Here is a 21,576-nt window from a genome sequence, read left to right on the forward strand (position 1 = left end):
GTATCCGACGCCGGGGGATTGGCCGATATCGTATTCGACGCCGATAATCGGTCGAATAATATTCGTCAAGTCGAATATCGTCAACAGCCCTAGATGACAAGACGCCTGCATTTCTCCCTTCTCGCTATCTGAGCTCGGGCGTATGTGTATGTACTGCACAAGGTGCCTGTCAACCAGCTCAAACTTAGCCCTGGAGCCAGCCTCATAATATGTTACAACAGTTAATGGACTTTCACTTATGCCAGAGTATTAAACTTAAGATATATCTCTATGGTGGGGCCGTCTGCCTCATCCTTGCTCACATGAGCAACTTCTTTTCTACAATGATTTACAACTCCGCACGGACATAGGCAGGAAACTTCGAGACGTTCGTTTCACCTTCGTCCTAGAGCCGCATTCAAGTCTATGGGGCTTAAGTTGGCCCTCAAATTCTTGGGCAAATGATCCACTCAGTTCAAATATCGCCTGCAATCACCGCACTGGACATCCGTTCAATAACGGCGTAATCCGTCTGCTATGTGTCGCGAAATTATCACCATCTCTCCATGCTGCGGTCGACAGCGATGCATCTCCACAATGCCCTGCCCGAGTTATCCGATATGTCGTGCAATTGACTTAATGCCCATTGCTGATCCATTAGGAAGTCGACGATCGAGAAGGCTACGATCCGATATTCAGCAGAGTGAGGCATCCTGCTCACTTGATCAGTCTCTTAAGAGCGTCCCGCTTACGACGTATGACGGCGAAAAAGAGAATTTTTGGCCAAACTATTGTGAGCATATTAGCGACGTTGACAACAAAGTACCAGCAGCTACTCAATTGAAGTGCTCCAAAAAGATAGATCCGACTCACGATCGCGCACTCGCCATCGAAGTTGGACGAAGGAAGCCGAAAGTCTTATCTCTTTTAGGTGTCGAGCCTTCTAATACTACTCCATGCGAGGCATCCCGGACAAAGAGTCCAATCAAGCGAACATGGGAATCAATGAAACAGACTCGAAATGCTCTGAGCGTTGTATTTGATGCTGAGGCAAATGGTACTAGTGCGAATGTGGCGCTGAATTTGGGCAAGCCAAGACTAACGAGATTGAATGAGTTCTAACTTAAAGTTAACTGACGGCTGCATATGCTACATATATGCCACGTATGGGCTATTTGACTATAGAAAAGTGACTTTTGTGAACTTGTGTGCGCAGTTTCTTGATATGAATGGAAATATTCCTCATCCAGTGCGAGACCTGACAATCGCAACCATCTTGGACTACATAGAAAATGCATTTACATTATAACACAGATGACCAATCTGCAATCCTGCAATTGGATTACAAAGTTTGGGAGATTCAGAGAAAGTAAACCAACCGTTCCTCTATTGGACAAGTGTTGGCCAGGTGCTGCAAGTGGTCCTGAGAGGGCGACCTGCAAGAGGAACTGGTTACAGATGATAAATTCACGAGCTAACCGTTGCGGAACTAACTAATGACCCGCCGTAAAAAATATAATTAACCCTCGTTTCCGAGAGTCGGGAAGCCAGTTCACGCGTCTCTTGCCGACCGTTCAGGATAGCGCCATGGAGCTGTGTAATACCTTCGGACAGAGAGGTAAGCACTGAATCCATCTTGGTTGTCGTGCCATGATGCATGTTTGCATGCGTTGAAGCAACCTCAAGCATTACGCTCTCCAATCTCGATGGCACTGCCCTGTCCGAATCAGGCTCGTTTTACAGCTGCCAGAACTGCAGCTCCCATTCCACAAACAGTGGATCTGCAAACAACTTCATGGTGCCACAATGGCAAGTCAGGAAACATCCTCTTGAGAAACAGCAAATACTACCCCGTCGTGAGTTTCATGAACCCGTGTCCGGCAATGCTACTTTCTAAGAACAATGTATCCTCGCTCGCGGTGGCTTGGCTGCCCAATGACGGTATCAATATGTACTTGGGCAATAACCAGTAATCGGCTGCAGGAAACACTTTCCTCTTCAATTCCAAGTTATCTGTGAATTCGGGGAATATAGAATCCCTTTCGCAGAAAGACCCGATATTGCCTTTAGATGTTTGAATGGAAGCGAGGTTAACTAACATGATGTCATCTCCGGTTCCATCTTCCGGCACGTCGAATCTGGGATTCTCTTCCTCCGCGAATCTCCGCCATTTGAGGCACCCGCCTTGCGGCCTGCATGCGACTTCTTGGGCGACAGAATGTTCGCCTCCCTAAACATTCTGTTTGTCCATTTCGACTGGGTGTTTTATAATCAATTTCGGTTGTTCGATGAGTAGACCGCTTACGTGAGACTTGCATAGAAAATGTTTGAATTAGCAGACTTTTCTCTTTGGTCCTTCAGTAGTTTAGGAATCATATAATAATTCAGGTGACATACTATACTGAATGAACAGCTTCGTGTTGAACCAATGCTCATTTGACCTAAGAACCGGGAATTGCTCCTGATCAACATGAAATCGGCAAAAAAAATGTAGGGCGAGCAAGAACATGGGACACTTGGAACTCTTGGTTACGCATTGCTCCAGCATGGTCCACCCGGCCGTGCTGGTTCGTCTTGACCAGACAGAGAGGGGCGGATCGTTCAACTTCCCATCCGGCGTTATAGCGATCGCAAAAAGATGGAGCCCGCACCACGATCCGCATATGCTTGCTGATTTTTCTGATACGTGTTCATTGAATGTTCAGAATGGCCTCTACGGTTGCAATCCGGCGCCTCGGGTCCGGATTGATCCGATGCAGCTAAAACGTGTTTTACTGTGTAGAGCTCTAGTCTATTACGGCAACCATTGTCGATGAGTTCGGTTTTTAGGACTGCAAGCAGCTTGGCTTCTGTAGCTACTGGCCATCGACAAACTGGCGCGTGTCATACTATTCCTGGACACAGAGAGCGCAGTTAGAAACACAGCATGCTCGCCATCACTTGGCGCGTTCAGTGTTCACATACAATGAATTGCCGTTGAATGGGCTCATATGCCTGCGATGTGCCTTTTGGCCGAAGGGCATACTTTGTCGGCACGGCCTGCATTACTATGTGTCGGCGCCGAGGTTTGGCTAGGTAACTCCCTTGTTCCGTACATCGCCTCGGACTTCTGCAATTTTTAGCTATTCTGGAAAATCATGATGATACGAACAAAGACGTACTACTAAAATCATAACAGTTCGTAGGATGTAACTTGTTTGGCGAAAATTAAATAGTAGGGTACATGGCCGGTTTCTGGGTTTCAAAATATATTAGTCTTGCTGTTCCTTGACGCAACGTGGACTTCGAGGCGGCCAATATAATGGGCTGAAACTAAATATTCGATTGCTATTTTGCCGACAACAACACCCACCCTTTCCTATTACAGGCAATCTTATGAACGAGTAAGATGCCCTTGATATTATCAGGAAATTCTAAGCAGCCGTCTGTATGATGTTGTGATATGGTTATATACAATTGCGACATACTAACTCCAAAGTCGGGGTCTGGCGACGTCCACACGGGTGAGAAAACTACGTCACCTTTGTCCGCAGAGCGAAGACGCTCCAGATTTGCAAGCATTTTTCGGAGAAGCCACGGTAAGGTATGTATGAATAGCTTCGTGTGCGTGAAACACTCCTGTGCATGGAAACTAATATCAGAGAGCAGACTGGGAGGCACCAATCACTTACACACCCCAACAGGAAAATCTCTACCGAGGACGCTAACACCGCAGGTACTACTGCCGGGATTTCTTGGAAGATTGTGACTAACAGTGACTAGAAATCACTTCTCAAGTCGGATGGCTCTTCAAATGGAAGAAACTAATTGTCCGAAATCTCGTGTCAAACCCTCCAGTCGACCATACCATCCACAGGGTGACGGAGTCTGGTAACGTGCAGTTAATTGGCACCATTGAGGATGATGAGGGCATTATTGCCAGGGATCCCAATGCGACGAAGAGACATAGGCCTTCTCGGTCTCTTAGCATGCAGCTCGCATTGCGTACAATATTTTCTAAACAGGACCAAAAAGCAATTGGAAAAGAAATTCTGTTTTCTATTCCATCGAGAGCGCTTGACACTGGACCCGATGTGCAGGTTTACCCTGCTGAAGACGGGATTATTACTACCGTCACCATGAGTGCGATTCATGCAGACAGGAAACTACAGCACGTTTTGAGGTCCACCCTATCATCTGCAGATACTTACTCCTCTATCTCTTGTCTGTTACACCAGGAGAATGAGAAGCATAATATGATGATGGATTCCATAAAACTCAAGATCATGAAAGGTGTACATCCTCTATCACAACAGGTAGAAGACTTGATTGGCACTATCCGATCTAACAAAAGTATGAAAATGCATTATCCACTATGCGACGTGGTAGAGCTATCAGATCCCCAAGCTGTTGAGATAATTAAACTATATCCAGTTAATGATACTGTCGACTGGGAGTATAACTCTGAGCATCAGCCAGCGCCAATCCTAGATTATGAAGAAGCGATAGATCAAGAGAAAGTTTCCGGCAAGTCAAGGGAAAGTATATTGTTATCCTTTGAAACTGTCTCTGAGATGCCACCGCAATCCGCTGAGGTGATAGTTCGCGAACAGTACTCTTTTGCAACGGAATCGTCGCGAACTACGTCTACGAACGATGACAATACGCATAGTTATATTGAGGATACATTGGATGCAATCAATGCATATCTGCGATCTGACGAGCATGCTACTGACCCAGTTCTCTCTGAACTTGATTCTGTTGTTGAGGAAGAATCGGCCAATACGAGCAATCAAACGTGCAGCGGACAATTTCAGAATATGTTTGATATATCCGATGTTTCTGATGTGGCTTCAGCGGAGTCGTACGGCATGTTTCAGAATGAGGCTAACGATTCTGTCGTTGGAATTATGACTACATTTGTGCGTTACATGCTATCAGGGTCAGAAGATCGGCGTTCCACAAAAGTTCAAGGTGTAATTGAGTCGTCGATCGTTGTTGATAGCACAAATGTCAACGTATTCCATCGCAGCCTCATGGCACCGTGCCATAATGTTGATGTGCCGGAAAAGTTCGAACTGGTTCAGAATATCATGAAAGATTCATGGGGCTATAGAATCTGTTCACCAACATCATGGCAGGGTGATCACGTTGACCACGGACCGAGCCAACTGCAGTCGGAGAACTTTTATAACTCCGTCAAATACAGCCCCATGAAGCAAATGGAACCGGGAGCATTTACAACATCTGGCAGCAGCATGATTAAGGGTTTGGCGTCAGCGTTTATCCCACTGAGATCACAGGCGGTTAATGCTCAAATGGGGCCATACACTGATGATACGAGATATGGAATTCAAAATCAACGGAAACCACTGATCGACTCTCGATCGTTGCATTTGATATGATATTCCATAACCCTACAGTTGCCGGTAGATACCTGTCGTGAAAACGACTTTGACTATTACATATTTTGGATAAAGGACTAGAGACTAGTGTTTTATTACGATTAATAGTAAATGATTCGGGTTACTTTTCATTAAACGCGTTGAGCAATTGGGTACGAAAAGGGTAATCTACGCTAGTTCTAAAGAGGAATGGTTGGTTTAAGCCCCATGATTTTGCTTGTTAAATAATTAAGGTTATTATCCTGGCAGGTGTTAGATAGAGTTTAACACGGAATGAGATGGCACCGAGGTCTCGCCGAGGCATTTTTAAATGCTGAGGACCATCCCTGATGGAGCATAATGGTTATGTCATACGTCCTTTCCTACCTTGTAAGCTGTGTCTGCTAACAGACATTTTTTATCCACATTACTTCGACTTCCCGCCTTTCACGAACATCTCTATTAGCTACATACAGGAGACCATCATGAGACAGGTATCACCCGTTTCTACCAGATCATTAACATATCTTCGTTTATTGCGCCTCCGGCGCACGTTCACATCCCATTCAGCCTTGTTCAGCTCTAGCATTGACGACAGCCAATTCACAACTCTTGGAGACGCATCCAATGTAGAACGCGATCAATTTTTTAAGTATACGTGGGGTACATGGCTTAAAAACGATGAGGCAGAAAAATTGAAGCGGTATACTCCATTTGCAATCGGCGGCATTAACGAAATCATCCGAAGATTGCGAGACCTGTCTAGCACTGTTCAGCCTTCACATGTGGTGTCACTAGCTAGCTTGAGCGAGGGAAAATACAACAGGATATACCTCGCCGAGTTAGATGACGGGTCTGAATATATTCTGCGAATCCCGTATCCCTTAGACTGGTCGAGGGATGCTCGAAAGGCTCGCATACAGTCTGAGGTCGCGACAATGGATTTCTTGAGGAAAAAGTGGGGAATGCTGATTCCAGAAGTTATTTCGTGGTGTCCAACTGCCGATAATCCTCTCGAGCGAGAGTACATTCTAATGGAATTTATATCGCCGAAGTATCAAAGTAAAAATTTTGAGAATCTGATGCAAAGCTGGGATCCTATGGGTTCCTCCGTACTGCAACATGCGACAGTTCTGAAAGTGATCGTTTCATTAATGGATAAGATTCTTGCGACGAGATTTAGTGCATTTGGTAGCCTGTACTTCACTGACGATGTCTCTCCTAGCTTGCAGAACAAGTTGCCTTATGAAGGAGAGGAGGACAAGGAGTTGATCGATCGGTGGAGAATTGGACCTACTGTTGAGAAAAAGTTCTGGCAGCCTGGAGTTCACGAGACAGGTGTCATAGATCGTGGTCCATGTATGCTGCGGTCGTAAACTAATTATGATCTGGTACTAACACGAAATTCAGGGTACGCACCTTCTGACTATCTATTAGCTACGGCGACTGCGCACGTCACCGCGTACACCAATCTCCTAAAGGATCCTGCCATTGCCTCGTCTGAGCTCGGCTCCTATTTGCCGACATGGATCGCCACATACCGACAATATGCCACTCTTACTCCTGCTCTCATTCCCTCAGACGTTCAGGCAGATTCAGATATCCTTTCGCCGCGCCTACACCACCCTGATTTAAACCCCATGAATGTCTTGGTAGACCGGTCTGGCAATGATCCAAATGAGCCATTTGCATCGGCATACCTCCTTGACTGGGAAGGCTCTACGATTAAACCGTTTTTGTTTCACGGAGCTCCTGGCTTTATACACTATAGAGGTTACAAGATTTACAAGAAGGAGGAGATCGAAGACTATGACTCACTGCCACCTGAGCAGAAGGCTCAGATCGACTACATGATTGCCGCGACTTCAAATCAATTTTCCTTCGAATTTATGATCAAGCACTCATTCCCGACACTAATCAACGCATACTCTCCTCGCGCTAAATTGGTAACAGAACCGTACAGCGTCGCTATGGCAACAGATTACGACTATCATCCACTCGAAATTACCGATTTGCGCGAGGCCTTAATTAAGAGTAAGCACTGGTCGGCTGTGACCGACAATATGCTGGTCTCTCCGGTAAATTTCACTGAAGAGGAGATTGAAAAGCAAGCGAAGGACGCTGAGACTTGGGAGCTGATGTTGTCTAAGCTTCCGTTTTATTCCACGAAGGGTTGGGTCCCACAAGACATGTTTGAGAAATATGTGAAGCAGGGAAAGTTGGTGAAAGACGACAAGGGAGAATATATCCTCACTTCGTAGGACTCTTGTGTATATATTCTAAAAGTATCGTAAATTACGTCTTTCATTTAAACGTCTCACCATGCATACATTTCGAGAACTAGTCGGCCGAAACACTGACTGAACACAGGAAACATGAATCTCCACAAATTTCTGAAATACTTGTGGACATTGCGTGACAGGTAGCTCCGATTCCGATTTTAATTAATTATGTACAAGAAGAAACATAGAATACATTTTACCATGTCTCTTCAAGATATCTCCCAAGCTTGTCCATTTCAGCAACAACCTTACCGCCATTGCTTCCAATCACTGTCTCTATAGCTTCTTCTATGGCACTCCGGACTGCTCGTGGCATATTGCCTTTACTGCCACATACCCACACGTATCCCCCTTCATGCGCCAATAGTCGGCCTACTTCTCTTGCTACGTCGTCACGTTTGAGCACCTGCTGGACATATCTTGTTGAATTTCCATCACGAGAAAAGCATGCAACAATCGTACATTTCGGACCTGACATCGTCATGACACCATTCTCGTCAATTTGCTCCTGTGCTGCTGTGGCAGCCTTCCATTCATCCTCATAGTAGAAGTCTGCACTTCGCGATCGGTTACCGAACACTAGCATCGAAGGCGTATCAATGCCTCGGTGAAATCTTTCATTTAAGAGAGCACGCAACGGCGCCACGCCTGTGCCAGGACCGATCAAAACAACGGGCTTGTCCATAGGTGGCGGCTTCGACTGTGGTTGGGCAATCTCGTAGAGGAACTTATCTCCTGGTTTTAGACCGGAAACGTATTTTGTACAAACGCCATGCCGAATTCTTCGTAAAATCGTCTTATACTTCACGACCGTGATTAGAAGTTCAATCTGACCATTACTCCATCCAGCAATAGAGAACTGGCGTGGGCGTAGTGTACCAAAGACTTCAAGAATATATGCAACAGGTATTTTAACTGATTCGAATTCTAGAAGACATTCCAAGGCCGACCGGCGGGGACGATCAGCATAATCATAGCGATCCTGTGTATATTCTTCATTCGTGGCATCCGCAAACTCTCTGAGCTTTTCCACTTGCTGCTCACTACCTCGTGAGAAGTAGCTCAATGTCTCAAAAAAAGTAGCGCGCGGTACAGCATTCAAGTCGAGATGATATGTCAGCAACGATCGTAGAGTTAGTGGATTTGTTGTTGCCCACTTCTGCACAGCAGATGGGACAGATATCAGATGATCTGCTATATGATCCCAATTCTGAGATGATATGAGGGCCGACACGGCTTCCGGATCATTTTGAGCATATAGCAGCACCGTAGCCCCAGGGATCACATGTTGAGATTCCCTATGATTCTGTTCAACTGCAAATTTAAATTGTCGCGTGTCCTGAAAATGCGTGGGAGGAGTAATGCGATCATTCACGGTAACAGTTCCGAGTCGTGCAGCTGGCGTAACCCGAGATTGCAGCAGAGTGCCAGGCGACTCCTTCGATTCCGATGGTGCAAGTATTCGGACTTCGAATTCTGGAGGTAGCAATGTATCGTCTGGTATACGCTCTAGACCGTCCGCGAGAGGATATAGATCTAGCAAGGAAGACAAAAGTATTGGCTCCCAGGTTGCATAACCCCCCTCTATCCCTCCACTCGCTGAGTCATCTCCTTCACCTCTAGTGCAAAGCTCTTGTCCACCAAGTTGTAATATGCGCTTATGCACTTTTTTCGCCGCCCAATTAAACCTAGCATACGCCGTGTCTCCTAAACCGAAGCTCGTAAATAGGAGCCCAGCACAGGTTTCTGAAGTGAGCTTGCGTCTCAGTAATAACTTCCAAAGGCGGCGTGCATGTCGCGGAATCTCTCCATTCCCGGTTGTTGCACACAACAATACGACAATCGGACGACGTTCGTCGTGACCGCCAGCAAACAACACCGTCATTACCCGCTCAACATCCTCGGCGTCGAGAACAAGAGACTGGAAATGAAGTCGTAGTAATTGCTTGCGAAGATGATCAGCTAGTGACTGTGCTGTGCCAGTCTCTGAGAAGTAAACTATAGCCACTGGAGGCCCATGTTGGCCGGTCATGTCAGCAAATAGCTATCTAAGTCTTGTGACTAGTCTAAATCTATTGCCTATGTAGGGAATGAATGATTTCGTAGATGTTCTCGTGGTATTATCTCAATATCGGTTGAATTGGCAAAATATTAATTATGAGTGGGGATTACCCGGATTATGTCTTTAACATTCCTTTCTCCTAACCCTCAAAATCTGGAAACTAATGATTGTCGGGACTAACTTTTCTAGTTGCGCTAACGTATATTTGTACAAGGAGTAATTAACTCTGAGAGTAATTCCGGCCATAACCCTTGCCCGCCACTGGAATGCGACTGGGATTCCTTCAGGCGTTCAGATCAGCCAATACCAACCTGCCAGCGATATTAACATCAACTGACTAAATAGTGTCAGTCGTTCCTATTATTTGGGTGCATTGGTCTATAATGTCATACAAGCATATGTCTATACCAATCTTAAGATCCAGCAGAGCTCGGGTCCGTGCCTTTGCACCGGCAGGATGCGCAAGATTAATGGAATACAATTCCATTGCGGCACAGTCGCACGATACAGCAGACGCAAAGTTACCTGAGAAGTTCCCTCCTCTAACTCCAGAAGCAAGAAAATTCTTGTCACGTCTTATACGGGTTGACCAAGCCGGAGAATTAGGTGCGGATCTTATATATGCCGGCCAACATTTCGTGTTCAAGCGTAGAATGCCTTCGGTCGCGCCTTTGATCCAGCATATGTGGGATCAGGAGATCCGTCATCACAAAGCATTCGACGACCTACAGAATAAGCATCGCGTAAGACCATCCCTGTTAAGTCCGGTATGGAAAATTGCCGCATACGGGCTTGGTGTGGGGACTGCAGTGATGGGAAAGGAAGCCGCCATGGCATGTACACTTGCAGTTGAGACAGTCATAGGTGGACATTACAATAATCAATTAAGGGATTTAGTACGAATATTGGATGAAGAGGTTCGAACTTCAACAAATGGACGGGCTAGTGACGAACTCCGAGCGCTTGCGACCACGGTGAGCCAGTTTAGAGATGATGAATTAGAGCACTTGGACACAGCGGTTGAGAATGATGCAGAGAAGGCGACACCATACATGCTTCTAACTGAAACAATTAAAAACGGATGTCGGGCAGCAGTTTGGATTGCAGAGAGGTTGTAAATGTATGAAAATATCGTGTACTATACTAAGATTCTCGCCATACGTACAATTAAGCTGCCCTGTCCATAATATCGACCTTGGGCTCTCCATTTTCCTCACGTCCCCAGTGACCACGAACTCTTTCCTCTTGAACACGGTCATACCAATACAGACCTAGTGTTTCAGAGTCAGATTCTGCTAGTGTGTCGACGATATCGCCCCGAAGCCTCATGATTCTGTAGCCCATTCGTTCGCGTCTAGTCAATAGCACCTCCATGACTCCTGGCAAGCTGACTAGCACCTTCTTGCCGTGATAGGATTCTGCCAATGCTTTCCCCACTCGCAGCAATTCCGGGACTGGAAGCTTTGTCAATTTTGGAGTGTCTAAGCGTAACAAGTCAAGTGCCTCCTTAGAGTGGCACCAATTAAGCAAAATATCTACAAGCGACGCTGCGCTGACCGGAAAGTTCCGTATGAGCTGAGGATTCACAGTCGCGATGTACTTGCCAGGGATTAACGCAAGCATGGTGCGGTCGATTTCGTCTCGCAGTGTCAAGTTTTTTACAATTCCTAGACTGCTGTCAATTTCGCTGAAAACATCCTCGCGCGACCTGCTCAAACGTCCCAAAGTGCGCGATGCTGCGGAGCGTTCTAAATTGGTAGCAGCTGATGATTTGCAGGTATTTGCTATCTCCAGATAAGTGGGCTTGGTTATAAAAAAAATGGTCGGTGGTAGATATAGATCAAGCAGCGATTCATAAAATTGGATTGTCATGAGCTCTGCTAGAATGTCGTCTTGCGTAACGGTGTAGTTGAGTAGATCCGCTGGAATATCATCGACTCCAGTTGTGTTATGTCGTAAGATCGTAAGCGTCAGCTCCTGAACACGGGATATTATCGTCGCAGAGTATTTGCCTGCCTTCTTGATTTCCAACACAGATCTAATAACGGTCGGCCGGACCGCAAAGTAATTTGTGAGGAATTGATCAATGATGTTTTCAACCCTTGTGATTACTCCCTCCGGCTGATTTTCTATGGTTATTATTCCAACTATTTCTTGCACTATCTCAAGGCCCTTCTGTTCTCCATCAGAGAAGTCGTAGAAAGAAAGGAATCCAATTGCAGCCTTCTTGACCTTGCTGTTCGTGTCCGCCTTCGACGTCTCCAATAATGTCTCTGCATCTCCGACCGTTGTTCTTATCTCCTCCCACGTGGACGCACCAGAAGCAATAATAGGTTCAACGACCTCATCGACCAATAACGTAATTATCTCGTTCGTTAGAATCGGGTACGCTAGTACTTGTAGTATGCCTGGCCATATGGTAGACAATACACCAGGTTTCGGCACAACAGTAGTGCGGATTGCATTAATATGCACCTGAAGAGCCTCAGAAGTAGGGGGAGAAGCCAAAGTGCTCGATAGCAAATATGTCGCGAGTTTCTCATATGGATCTGACATCATGCACTGGAGTCGTTGTTAGATATGTGAAGTCGACTGTTGACATATAGCGACCGATGACTACGATGTGTCTAGACCTAACCCAATTAGTTTTGGGCTGCATACATGTATTAGGTAGTAAGGGTCACTAAAATATCTTTCAAATCGCACAGATTAAAAATTTCCTTTCGCTGTTATCTCCAGCACCTATCATTGACTAGATACAAAAGACCCATCAAAAATCGACGTCTATATATGCACAATTGACAATTCCAAACAAAATCTACGTTCCAAAATATCGAGTATCGATGAATCGTCTTCGAATCTGATCCTCAAGTTTGCCAACCACCACTTTCACCTTCGGGTATGCTGCCAAAATACGCCTAATCGCAACTCGTTTGTCGGCGAGATATGTAACAAAACAGATATTTTCTGGCAGAGCACCATGGTCCAGTAGTACCCGAATGGCCATGATCGCTGCGGCACCAGTTGTTGCTTGAGCATCGACTAATAAAATGAATTTGTTCTCAATGCCTGAAGGCAGCTTCAAGTAATGAAGAAATGGCTCTCCCGTTCGGGAATTCGATTGGATTAGGACCTTCCCTATAGCAATAGCCGGTAATATGCGGCGCAAAGACGTTTCGAAACAAGCTCCGGCACGCAAAATTGACACTGCACAAATCTCCGTTGTTGCGGCAAGTCCAATATAGTCTAGACCTGTCGCGGTTTGGACCTTTTTGGCTTCATATGGCACGTAGTCTAATGCTGACGCAATCAATATTGCCATCAAGCGCTCAAAATAAAAAACGAAGTCATCTCGGGTAGTGGCACGGTTAAACAGGATAGTATGCATTGCCTGCACCTGTGGAGTCTGGGGTAGCACCCGCACGGTATCTAAACTCTCAATATTCTCTTTGGTTGCAAGTGCAGTATTCCCTCCTTTGGTACCAACCAGTTGTCCAAGCTGCTCAAGATGTAGTCTACTCTTTGAAGCAAGTGTGCGCTGGACATGCTTAATCAACATGTCAATGGCGACAACATTGTCCAGACCGCGCGGAACAACGACGTCAGCTTGTTGCATAGTCGGTCTGACATATCTCTCAAAATTTGGCTTAACGAACGAAAACCATTGCTTCATGGCGCCAGTCAGTTCTCGCCCACGGTGCACAATGTCACGTCGCAAACGGCGAGCCATGCATATGTCAAGATCCGTATCGACAAAAACCTTAAGATCCAGCAGTTCTAGGATTCGTGGATCGTACAGCGTGAAGATTCCTTCCAAGATTATAACGTTGGCACCGTAAATAGTCGTGGACAGTTCAGTTCTGCCCTCTGTTAGTAATGTCAGAACATTGACGTGGCGGCAGATTTAGTGATACCTGTTGTGTTCCGAAAACGAATAGATCGGTACTTCCACCTTTTTTCCGTGTCTGAGATCTGTTAACACGTTGACCAGCATGTCCAAATCTAGCGCCTCCGGTGCATCAAAGTCATATTCACTATGCGCATTGTTAGACGCATGTCTCACTGCGATAGCTGTTAGACTTACTTGGCGAAAGCCTTTTCGCGCTGCGCCGGGTTTAATGGTCTATAGAAGTTGTCAAAAGGTAGTATCACAGTCCATGGCACCTTCACCATATTCGTTAGCAATTCGTCACAGGGTAAGATTTCAAGTCCGCATGACTCACGTTCAATGCCTTAATAATTTGAGATGCAACACTCGTCTTACCACTACCGCTAGACCCCGCGATACCAATGATGTGGGGACGGCTCCATGGCGGTAGATAGCAGATTGTGGACAACGATGCCAACGACGCCGGCGATATCGCCGTCGGCTCGTTCGCCATTGCTGTTCGTCTACGACAAACTGCGGTAAGCAATGTAAGATGAAGTGGGAATTTGCGAATAGTATTAGAATCTTCCAATCTACCAGGGTTATCAACGGCAGCTCTTCCCAAGATCGCGTCCCGTCGCCGCACGTTTCTAGAACACTAACACTACGGCCTTACGTAGATTACAACTGCATACCAATCGCAAGCCGATGAAGTGTAATTAAAATTAAATAAGAAATATAGCGAAATGATTGATATTCTATATACAGCATATTTTAGTTATAGTACAATGCTATTCTGCATTAGCGTAAGCCTATGCCTTTTTTGGCGGGTAAGCAAATGCCTCCTCAATGTGCTTAGCTTTCCGTAACAGCATCTTCGCGGAACTCTTGGAAATAAAAGGCTTAATCGTTGGGAATTTCTGTTGCGCGACACCTTCATAAGCCTTGAATACCTTGTTGTCCTGCGAAGATGCACCGTAACGATGTGCAGCTTCCGCCATGTAATTCGTTGCCTCCTTAACCTGGTCCACTTCCCATCTACAGCATTTGTTAGTAAGGCTACTTCAACCAGGATATAATTTTCAAAAGGAGTACTCACGGTTTGAACGAATCCGGTAACTTCGGGTAAACAAATGGCTCGTCCATTTCAACAGTCATAAATTTTGCCAGCGTTCGCTTGTACCTGTGTTCCTTCAAATTCGAGTACACCTTTCGGACAGTCAACCCATACAAGTGATGGAGATAGTCTCTCAGGTCAAATTTGTTGAATGTCGTTGGCACTCTGAACGTCGCACGGTATGGATTGTAGTCAGTCGAGAATGGTCGTAGCAGCGAGACTGAGTGCTTTGGAAAATGCACCTCGTTATGACCGAGTCTGAAATATTTGGTTCTGACCACTGGAAACTTTGGTCGTTCCTTGAATTTCCGCATCCGGTGCTCGTGATCTAACTGTGCTTGTGATGGTGCATACTTCGACTTTGGTTTCGTTTGCTGGAAGTAAAGCTGCTTCAGAACTGTCGATGACGGGATCTTCAATGCTGGCGATTTGCGCGGCATGATTGGCTATATCTGTAGACTACAGTATCTTGAATTGCCTGATATCGAAACTGAGCGCGACAATCCGCAATTGCAATGCTGTCGGTATAACACAAATTCGACAGGCTGGCCCAGTTGCTGGCGGTTTAGATAGAAGTTAATCGCGAAAAAGTTCTTTGGCGGCACTTTAAGTTTTAATGTCACATACATAAGCGTTTCGTACCGTCCAAATGATAATAGACCGATCACCCAATTTACTATGACTTACTGGTTTATCTCAATTTTTTCCTCACTTACGTGTCCTATGTTGGCACGGTTTCAGACCGTGTGACTGCAATGAATAATAACTGAGAAAGTACTAATAGATCAACTTCCCGATCCGTTGTTGCTATCTATAAGGAGAAAAACCTGTTCGATATAATATTACAAGCAAACACCAAATGACAAAGCTTAGAGATCGTTCACATGAATTATTTCCGAGCGAAGGTGATCTTGGCCTTTTTATCACTGAATGTAATGCCGACAGTTCCCTCCTTCGCGACAACCGCATTTTCATCAGTCTCATACTCCACAAAGCCAATACCCTTTCGACCCGGCACCAGTCGTACTTCAAAAAATCCTGGAAACTTCTCAAACGCTTCAGTAAGCCTATCGGCTGCGATATCATCCGGCAGGTTTTGAAGAAATAGAATCTTGTTCGGCGGTAATAACTCGTCGGGAGGACCGGCAACTCTCTTGGCTGGCCGTCCTGCAATTGCACCTCCTGCCCTTTTCCTTTTCTTCGCTGCCGCCTCTTCCTCTGCTTTCCGTCGTTCTATATTATCCCATAAGTGATCATCACACGCTATGCAGAGCATATCAGTAACGTACCTTTAGCTTCCAGTCGTAGTTTCTTGTGTTCCTCGAAAGCTTCCTCCCCTTCTTGCTTCACAGTAACATCACTCTTTGTTTTGGCAAATTGTATGACCTAGATCACAGTTGGTCAGTTGCTATAGGTAACATGATAGTTGCAGCATTACTGACCATGGGTTTGTCAAACAGTTCGAAGCCCTGAACCTCGTCTAGCGCCTCCGATGCGCTCTCCACATCGTCAAACACCACAAAAGCTTGCCCTCGCATCCGTATGTTTCCATGTGCAACTATGTCTAGAATATTGCCGTAAGGAGAGAAGACGGCATCCAGTGATTCCTTTAATAGGGGGATCTTAATGCTCTCGTCGAGGTTGCGTATGTAAAGCCTGCGTCATCCTATTAGTAAATCCCCCATGGTAGTAGCAATAGACAAATACGTCACATACGTCTCCGAAGGCGTACGACGCTCAGGATCCGGCGTAACATTCTCTGAATCGGTCATTTGTTTGTTGGGTACGTGGTGGGATCAGATCTAATGGTAGTGTTTGTGCATGTATGAGTGTGCAATTCGAGCGCGAAAGTTTGTTTCACCATTCCACGTGTGGGTTCATCGGTTTTCCATGTCACCGATATTGACTATGTTAATCCATGGCACTACGATTCGTCCAGTAATTGGCTCAACAGTTAGGCAATCACTTTGAGATCTACTATTTTAATTTGCTTGCCCATTTCTGTCAACGAAATGGCGGATGATCTCAACGACGATGACTTTGACTCGAACTCTCCGTCGTCTACCAACAGTAGCACAGCATCTGAAATGGCTACGCTACAGCATCCTCCATTCCAAAAACTAGTGCCGCCACTGAACTTTTGTCCCGTGGAAGATCAATTATACAGGTCCGGCCAGCCGACGCCTATTAACTTCCCGTTCATTGCCGACTTGCGGTTAACAGCTGTGATTTGGTTGGAACTGGAAGAACCTTCGGAGGCATTTGTAAGGTTTACTCGAGCGAATGCGATACAGATACACCACCTAGGAATTGAAAGTGGAGCGGATGTGGAAAATGATGAAGTGGACGCCGATGCGAGTATACGATCCTCGGGCCGACGTCCACGATCTACGAACCCGTGGGATCAGCTGCCGGAAAGCAGAATCGTCCGAGCATTGGACATAATAGCGCATAAGGATAAGTATCCTCTACTTGTTTGCGGTGGTATGGGACGCCACCGGACGGGAACGGTCATAGGGTGTCTGCGGAGGGTGCAGAAGTGGAACTTGGCGAGGTCAGTCCATTGCAGATCGGGTACTAAAGATTCTACTAACTTATGTATATAGCGTGTCCGAGGAATATCGGCGGTTTGCTGGCTCCCGCAAGCGAGTACTGATTGAATTGCACATAGAGGTATACTGCGCTCTATTGCCGCACAGCTCATGCTCATTTTTAACATATCATTGCCTAGGCTTTCGACACTAACTCAGTGCGCATAGACCAGCAGGTCGCACCGCCATTTTTGTTGTATTAGTGTATTTTATTACGATTATTCATCACTGGGTTTTGTATCATCATTGCGTTGTTCTGACGACCTGTACATACGTTATAGTGTTAAGTGCACTTCTAGTGTTTTGAATGCATTGGTATATTATTGGTTATGTCACCGATCCTCTATTGGTTAAGCAGGCTAAGGGATAAGGCCTCCAAATCGTCGAGAGTCTTTGGTTGATCAATCTCAACAACCTCTGGCTTCGCTCGTTTGGCTTTACCTTTTTCATCGAACCATTTCTTCCGCTTACCACCTCCACCAATCTGCACGTCATCGACTTCAGAATGTTCCATGCCCTCTTCATCGTATCCTTCGGACATGTCCTCATTTTCTGCCAATCGTTCTCTTTCTCTGTGTTTCCATTTCTTCTCTTTCCGCTTCTCTTTCGCAATCGCCTTGTCGACCATATCCACTTCACGCATTCGCTGCCCTTCTCTATTGATAAATTCCGTCTTCTGCTCTTCAGCCTTGCCGTGCTTCTTAAAATCTTCTTCGTCTTCGAATTCATATATTGCATGTGGTTTACCTTCGTCGTCAAATACCAATTTAGTGGGATTTGGTTTATACTTCAACATGGCCTTCTTCGACAGCGCAGCCTTCGCCTGGCGGTTGGAAACAGGAGCGTTGTCGATCTCTAATGTAGTTACCGGCCTACTGTTCCGCTCACGTTGCTCTGTCTCATCTTCTGATGCACTCGAGTCGGATAATTCATGATCTCGTCGCTTAACTGACATGAATCCATCATCTTCATCCTCATCCAGTTTGCGAGCATTGGCATTCTCGTCTTTGATCAGGTTCATGTAGTGCTGCGACAAGACATTCTGATTCTGGCGCTCAAACATGCGATCATATTTCGTTCGCACAAGGTCCTTGGTCTTTGGTTTACCCTGATCCTCGCTGGCGTCTTCACTTTCCGAATCAACCGATAGATTCTGTTGCGAAGCGTTCTTTATCTCCTTAGACCTTTGGCTACTCAAAAATTTGATGCGCGGCGCTCCTGGAAGACCAAGGCTCTCGGCAAATTCTTCCGCCGGTAGTTCTGCGAACTTGAAAATCGCCTTATCTTTCTGGATGAAAATCGACTTGCAATATGATATGAAAGCCTTTTGAGCGAGATATTTAATCTCCGGATTCCTGAAGCATAGAGCTTGCAGGTCTGCACGTATACTTCTCTTTTTGGATTCCTTGATCGTAATTTTCTCAATCGGTACCTTCTTCGCTTCCAGTTTAGCTTGCATTCCTGCTTGTTCGGAAGGCGTAAGTAGCAGTAGAGCGCGACCTGCAGAATCGAACCTTGCCGTCCGACCAACGCGATGAATATATGTCTCCGCGTCCTCCGGGGCATCTAGTTGGACGACCCAGTCGACGGATGGGAAATCAAGACCACGTGCAGCAATATCTGTGCAAAATAAACATGCATATCGGGACTCGGCGAATCGATCGGTGACGTCTATCCGCGCTGTCTGTTTCTGCCGACCATGCAGATGCATGAGAGGAATACCAGGATGAAGTGTCTTGAATGCCTCGAACATGAACCGAACCTGCTTGGATGATGATGCAAACACGAGAATCTTGGCCTTGAGATGTGTTTTAAGAAAACCAAACAATGTATCGAGCTTGTCTGGCAGCGGAGTTATCACATAATATTGCTTGAGAGTCGTAGGTGTACTTGATGATGCTTTTTCATGTGCTGAAATATACTCCGCGGCATTTGGCGACAAACTTAATCGAGCGAGATCAGCAACTGACCTGGTCTGGGTAGCTGAAAATAGTAGGGTTTGTCTATGCTTGGGCAAGTGTTGGATGATAGCATCAATCGTCTTACGGAATCCCATATCCAAAATCCTATCTGCCTCATCCAAGACCAACATCTTTAGGTTCCCCATCTCAAATCCAGCCGCTTGGTCCATATGTTGTAGTAGGCGACCTGGCGTGCAGACCAAAATGTTCAAGCGCGAAATTCGATCCCGCTCAACCTGCACGTCTTTTCCGCCAATAACCAAGCCAGCTGAAAACGAATGAGCACGACCTATTTTGCGGAGGACGTCAAATATTTGTATTGCGAGCTCACGTGTGGGCGAGATTACTAGAGCTCCTAAGCCGTCGTGTTGTGTCCATTGATTCCGGTACAAAGATTCCAGCAACTACCCCGATTAGCTCCCATACATATTCGGCAATTCATTAACATACCGGGATTAAAAATGCCAAAGTCTTCCCACTGCCGGTCTTGGCGGCGCCTAATACATCCTTTGCTTTCAATGCCACTGGAATCGCAGCTCTCTGAATCTCGGTCAAGGTCGTGAAATGCGACTGTTTCAAGCCAATAGACGTAAACTTAGATATAGGTAGTTCAGCAAAGGCAGTCACTTCTCTCGGGTCCTAATATTATATTAGCAGTTTGCAGATAACACATTTGTTGAGAGATATTGACATACGAAGTCATGTATTCGCCGTTCCAGGTCTTGGAGTTCCTTCACATCGCGGTCTCGTTTTAACTGCTTCTCGTTCACACGTTTAGTAACCTGTTGCTTCTTATTTCGAGATCTGGGACCTGACATTTTGCAATATAGTATGCCTTGCATGCAGTGAGGTCAGTGAACTTTGCGCGGGATCACGTACATGAAATGAGCATTCGAAATTTTTCGAGTGCCAGGGGAACTCTCGCTAGACCTCTTTGGGAGTCTTAGTCAAAAGGTACAAGCCGCAACTAAAATTGTACAACTGGTACGGTCAATGTGGAGCTAGTTGTTACAGTGTCAGCTATTTGCTCCCAAACCAAAAAAAAAGTTGTCGGGGGCAACAACGTTAACCGCAAGCTAACAGTTGTACGTTCAAAGGATCAGCCCAGAATATTATTTTGTGAAATTTACACCGGCTTAGAGCCAGCTGAAAGCGTAATGGCAGGAACACTATCTGCTAATTGGCTAGCCTTTCAACAATCTCAGAAAAAGCCGACAGTAAAGCGGAAACGCGAAGACGAAGAATCCAACGGCACGGGAGAATCGAACCGGAAGCACAAGCAGAAGAAACAATCACTAGAGAGTATTGTCTCCAAGATTGTCGAAAAGAACGCGAACTCGAGCAAAAATCGGAGTGCGGTAGATTTGCTAAAATGGGCGGATGATAATGATATTCCCATTGAGGATCTAAAGAAGGTGTATGGACCAGAAGCAGTTCAATCCAGTGCCAAGCGGTCAGCTAAATCCGCTACGGCACATTTATTCGCAGCTATGGGAGCTGATGACAAAACTGCCGGAAAAGATGCATTGAAAACCTGGTCGAATCGGCCAGTCGAGATTGACGAGACAAAAACTGCGATTGGAAAGTATGTGTCGTTGGACTGCGAGTTCGTTGGCGTCGGTCATGAAGGCAAGAGATCAGTTCTAGCTAGAGTATCGATTGTCAACTATTATGGAGCCGTCGTAATGGACGAATTTGTAAGACCTGAGGAGAAAGTTACGGATTGGCGAACGTGGGTCAGTGGTATCAGACCGTCGGACATGCAGAACGGTATGGGGTATTATCCTACATCGATGGCAAATATCAAATATCAAAATACTAACATAGATCTAGCCAAATCGTTTAAAGAAGTTCAATATAAAGTTGCGGATATTTTGAAGGATCGGGTTTTAGTCGGACATGCAGTGTCTAATGATTTGAAAGTGCTCTTGATCGCGCACCCCAAGAGACTAATCCGTGATACATCGAAACATGCTGCATTCCGAAAAATAAGCAAAGGCCGCGCACCATCTTTAAAGAAACTTGCCAAGGAATTCCTGGGTATTGATATTCAGGGAGACGAGCACTCATCAGTCGAAGACGCGCGTGCATGCATCTTACTCTTTAGACAATTTAAAGATGATTTTCAGAGGTTAGAGCAGGCAAGGGAAAGTAGAGGATTTTTGAAGAAGGCGAAGAGCGCGAAAGAAAAGGCGCTCGTTCCTGCTATTGAAGAAGCATAAGCTTGCGTTAGCAGTACGAAAATAGATACGAGGGTTACGAAAGAGTTTCATATCACCGGCGTTTGAAGGAGTTGGCTACCACAAAAGCTAGTTATATATTGTACTTATTAAATGCCATTCCTAGGATGTTT

General features: G+C 45.7%; 12 protein-coding genes across 12 annotated transcripts; 5 read left to right on the top strand and 7 right to left on the bottom strand.

The window, feature by feature from the left end:
• Nucleotides 1-2,018: 2,018 nt before the first annotated feature.
• Nucleotides 2,019-2,711, bottom strand: V1508DRAFT_38163 (uncharacterized protein). The gene is made up of 2 exons (XM_066937703.1): nt 2,377-2,711; nt 2,019-2,290 (listed from the first exon to the last, which is right to left on the bottom strand). The coding sequence occupies exons 1-2, from the start codon at nt 2,525-2,527 to the stop codon at nt 2,085-2,087; spliced, it is 357 nt and encodes a 118-aa protein (XP_066792553.1). The 5' UTR covers nt 2,528-2,711; the 3' UTR covers nt 2,019-2,084.
• A 656-nt stretch (nt 2,712-3,367) lies between these two features.
• Nucleotides 3,368-5,363, top strand: V1508DRAFT_406936 (uncharacterized protein; the record flags this gene model as incomplete). Its single annotated transcript, XM_066938815.1, has 5 exons — nt 3,368-3,402; nt 3,458-3,562; nt 3,621-3,694; nt 3,742-3,755; nt 3,780-5,363. The coding sequence occupies 5 exons, from the start codon at nt 3,368-3,370 to the stop codon at nt 5,361-5,363; spliced, it is 1,812 nt and encodes a 603-aa protein (XP_066792554.1).
• A 279-nt stretch (nt 5,364-5,642) lies between these two features.
• On the top strand, nt 5,643-7,712 carry V1508DRAFT_38151 (kinase-like domain-containing protein). Its single transcript, XM_066937699.1, has 2 exons — nt 5,643-6,701; nt 6,753-7,712. Exons 1-2 carry the CDS (start codon nt 5,693-5,695, stop codon nt 7,601-7,603), a joined length of 1,860 nt encoding a protein of 619 aa, XP_066792555.1. The 5' UTR covers nt 5,643-5,692; the 3' UTR covers nt 7,604-7,712.
• V1508DRAFT_427418 (uncharacterized protein) lies at nt 7,630-9,828 on the bottom strand. Its single transcript, XM_066941674.1, has one exon. It carries the CDS (start codon nt 9,654-9,656, stop codon nt 7,821-7,823), a length of 1,836 nt encoding a protein of 611 aa, XP_066792556.1. The 5' UTR covers nt 9,657-9,828; the 3' UTR covers nt 7,630-7,820.
• A 61-nt stretch (nt 9,829-9,889) lies between these two features.
• Nucleotides 9,890-10,886, top strand: V1508DRAFT_427419 (ubiquinone biosynthesis protein COQ7-domain-containing protein). The gene has a single exon (XM_066941675.1). The coding sequence runs from the start codon at nt 10,070-10,072 to the stop codon at nt 10,802-10,804; it is 735 nt and encodes a 244-aa protein (XP_066792557.1). The 5' UTR covers nt 9,890-10,069; the 3' UTR covers nt 10,805-10,886.
• V1508DRAFT_427420 (uncharacterized protein) lies at nt 10,797-12,284 on the bottom strand. Its single transcript, XM_066941676.1, has one exon. It carries the CDS (start codon nt 12,243-12,245, stop codon nt 10,854-10,856), a length of 1,392 nt encoding a protein of 463 aa, XP_066792558.1. The 5' UTR covers nt 12,246-12,284; the 3' UTR covers nt 10,797-10,853.
• A 52-nt stretch (nt 12,285-12,336) lies between these two features.
• Nucleotides 12,337-14,162, bottom strand: V1508DRAFT_427421 (uridine kinase family-domain-containing protein). Its single transcript, XM_066941677.1, has 4 exons — nt 13,910-14,162; nt 13,771-13,850; nt 13,601-13,720; nt 12,337-13,546 (listed from the first exon to the last, which is right to left on the bottom strand). Exons 1-4 carry the CDS (start codon nt 14,066-14,068, stop codon nt 12,505-12,507), a joined length of 1,401 nt encoding a protein of 466 aa, XP_066792559.1. The 5' UTR covers nt 14,069-14,162; the 3' UTR covers nt 12,337-12,504.
• A 99-nt stretch (nt 14,163-14,261) lies between these two features.
• On the bottom strand, nt 14,262-15,225 carry V1508DRAFT_427425 (mitochondrial 54S ribosomal protein uL23m). The gene is made up of 2 exons (XM_066941678.1): nt 14,654-15,225; nt 14,262-14,592 (listed from the first exon to the last, which is right to left on the bottom strand). The coding sequence occupies exons 1-2, from the start codon at nt 15,109-15,111 to the stop codon at nt 14,367-14,369; spliced, it is 684 nt and encodes a 227-aa protein (XP_066792560.1). The 5' UTR covers nt 15,112-15,225; the 3' UTR covers nt 14,262-14,366.
• A 206-nt stretch (nt 15,226-15,431) lies between these two features.
• On the bottom strand, nt 15,432-16,514 carry V1508DRAFT_458376 (uncharacterized protein). The gene is made up of 4 exons (XM_066942718.1): nt 16,388-16,514; nt 16,114-16,327; nt 15,961-16,057; nt 15,432-15,904 (listed from the first exon to the last, which is right to left on the bottom strand). Exons 1-4 carry the CDS (start codon nt 16,441-16,443, stop codon nt 15,561-15,563), a joined length of 711 nt encoding a protein of 236 aa, XP_066792561.1. The 5' UTR covers nt 16,444-16,514; the 3' UTR covers nt 15,432-15,560.
• V1508DRAFT_427429 (uncharacterized protein) lies at nt 16,467-17,592 on the top strand. Its single transcript, XM_066941679.1, has 3 exons — nt 16,467-17,225; nt 17,278-17,344; nt 17,403-17,592. The coding sequence occupies exons 1-3, from the start codon at nt 16,684-16,686 to the stop codon at nt 17,463-17,465; spliced, it is 672 nt and encodes a 223-aa protein (XP_066792562.1). The 5' UTR covers nt 16,467-16,683; the 3' UTR covers nt 17,466-17,592.
• On the bottom strand, nt 17,516-20,171 carry V1508DRAFT_377526 (P-loop containing nucleoside triphosphate hydrolase protein). The gene is made up of 3 exons (XM_066937613.1): nt 19,919-20,171; nt 19,674-19,862; nt 17,516-19,627 (listed from the first exon to the last, which is right to left on the bottom strand). The coding sequence occupies exons 1-3, from the start codon at nt 20,063-20,065 to the stop codon at nt 17,606-17,608; spliced, it is 2,358 nt and encodes a 785-aa protein (XP_066792563.1). The 5' UTR covers nt 20,066-20,171; the 3' UTR covers nt 17,516-17,605.
• Nucleotides 20,172-20,713: 542 nt separating this feature from the next.
• Nucleotides 20,714-21,445, top strand: V1508DRAFT_361614 (ribonuclease H-like domain-containing protein; the record flags this gene model as incomplete). Its single annotated transcript, XM_066937196.1, has 2 exons — nt 20,714-20,993; nt 21,057-21,445. The coding sequence occupies 2 exons, from the start codon at nt 20,714-20,716 to the stop codon at nt 21,443-21,445; spliced, it is 669 nt and encodes a 222-aa protein (XP_066792564.1).
• Between the last annotated feature and the right edge of the window lie 131 nt (nt 21,446-21,576).

Source organism: Lipomyces doorenjongii, assembly GCF_038497915.1.
Source record: "Lipomyces doorenjongii strain NRRL Y-27504 unplaced genomic scaffold V1508scaffold_119, whole genome shotgun sequence".
NCBI classification, from domain to species: domain Eukaryota; kingdom Fungi; phylum Ascomycota; class Lipomycetes; order Lipomycetales; family Lipomycetaceae; genus Lipomyces; species Lipomyces doorenjongii.

Coding starts and splice junctions, on each gene's coding strand:
- V1508DRAFT_38151 (XM_066937699.1), top strand. CDS start 5,693: ATGGAGCATAATGGTTATGTCATACGTCCTTTCCTACCTTGTAAGCTG. Junction 6,702..6,752: donor TGTCATAGATCGTGGTCCAT/GTATGCTGCGGT, acceptor CACGAAATTCAG/GGTACGCACCTTCTGACTAT.
- V1508DRAFT_427419 (XM_066941675.1), top strand. CDS start 10,070: ATGTCATACAAGCATATGTCTATACCAATCTTAAGATCCAGCAGAGCT.
- V1508DRAFT_427421 (XM_066941677.1), bottom strand. CDS start 14,068: ATGGCGAACGAGCCGACGGCGATATCGCCGGCGTCGTTGGCATCGTTG. Junction 13,851..13,909: donor AAATTATTAAGGCATTGAAC/GTGAGTCATGCG, acceptor AATATGGTGAAG/GTGCCATGGACTGTGATACT. Junction 13,547..13,600: donor TCGTTTTCGGAACACAACAG/GTATCACTAAAT, acceptor AACAGAGGGCAG/AACTGAACTGTCCACGACTA.
- V1508DRAFT_377526 (XM_066937613.1), bottom strand. CDS start 20,065: ATGCAAGGCATACTATATTGCAAAATGTCAGGTCCCAGATCTCGAAAT. Junction 19,863..19,918: donor AACGGCGAATACATGACTTC/GTATGTCAATAT, acceptor ATATAATATTAG/GACCCGAGAGAAGTGACTGC. Junction 19,628..19,673: donor CTTTGGCATTTTTAATCCCG/GTATGTTAATGA, acceptor TAATCGGGGTAG/TTGCTGGAATCTTTGTACCG.
- V1508DRAFT_38163 (XM_066937703.1), bottom strand. CDS start 2,527: ATGCTGGAGCAATGCGTAACCAAGAGTTCCAAGTGTCCCATGTTCTTG. Junction 2,291..2,376: donor GAAGCTGTTCATTCAGTATA/GTATGTCACCTG, acceptor TTTCTATGCAAG/TCTCACGTAAGCGGTCTACT.
- V1508DRAFT_427418 (XM_066941674.1), bottom strand. CDS start 9,656: ATGACCGGCCAACATGGGCCTCCAGTGGCTATAGTTTACTTCTCAGAG.
- V1508DRAFT_427420 (XM_066941676.1), bottom strand. CDS start 12,245: ATGATGTCAGATCCATATGAGAAACTCGCGACATATTTGCTATCGAGC.
- V1508DRAFT_458376 (XM_066942718.1), bottom strand. CDS start 16,443: ATGACCGATTCAGAGAATGTTACGCCGGATCCTGAGCGTCGTACGCCT. Junction 16,328..16,387: donor CGTCGTACGCCTTCGGAGAC/GTATGTGACGTA, acceptor AGGATGACGCAG/GCTTTACATACGCAACCTCG. Junction 16,058..16,113: donor AACTGTTTGACAAACCCATG/GTCAGTAATGCT, acceptor ACTGTGATCTAG/GTCATACAATTTGCCAAAAC.
- V1508DRAFT_427425 (XM_066941678.1), bottom strand. CDS start 15,111: ATGCCGCGCAAATCGCCAGCATTGAAGATCCCGTCATCGACAGTTCTG. Junction 14,593..14,653: donor TTACCGGATTCGTTCAAACC/GTGAGTACTCCT, acceptor CAAATGCTGTAG/ATGGGAAGTGGACCAGGTTA.
- V1508DRAFT_427429 (XM_066941679.1), top strand. CDS start 16,684: ATGGCGGATGATCTCAACGACGATGACTTTGACTCGAACTCTCCGTCG. Junction 17,226..17,277: donor CAGAAGTGGAACTTGGCGAG/GTCAGTCCATTG, acceptor TTATGTATATAG/CGTGTCCGAGGAATATCGGC. Junction 17,345..17,402: donor TGATTGAATTGCACATAGAG/GTATACTGCGCT, acceptor ATCATTGCCTAG/GCTTTCGACACTAACTCAGT.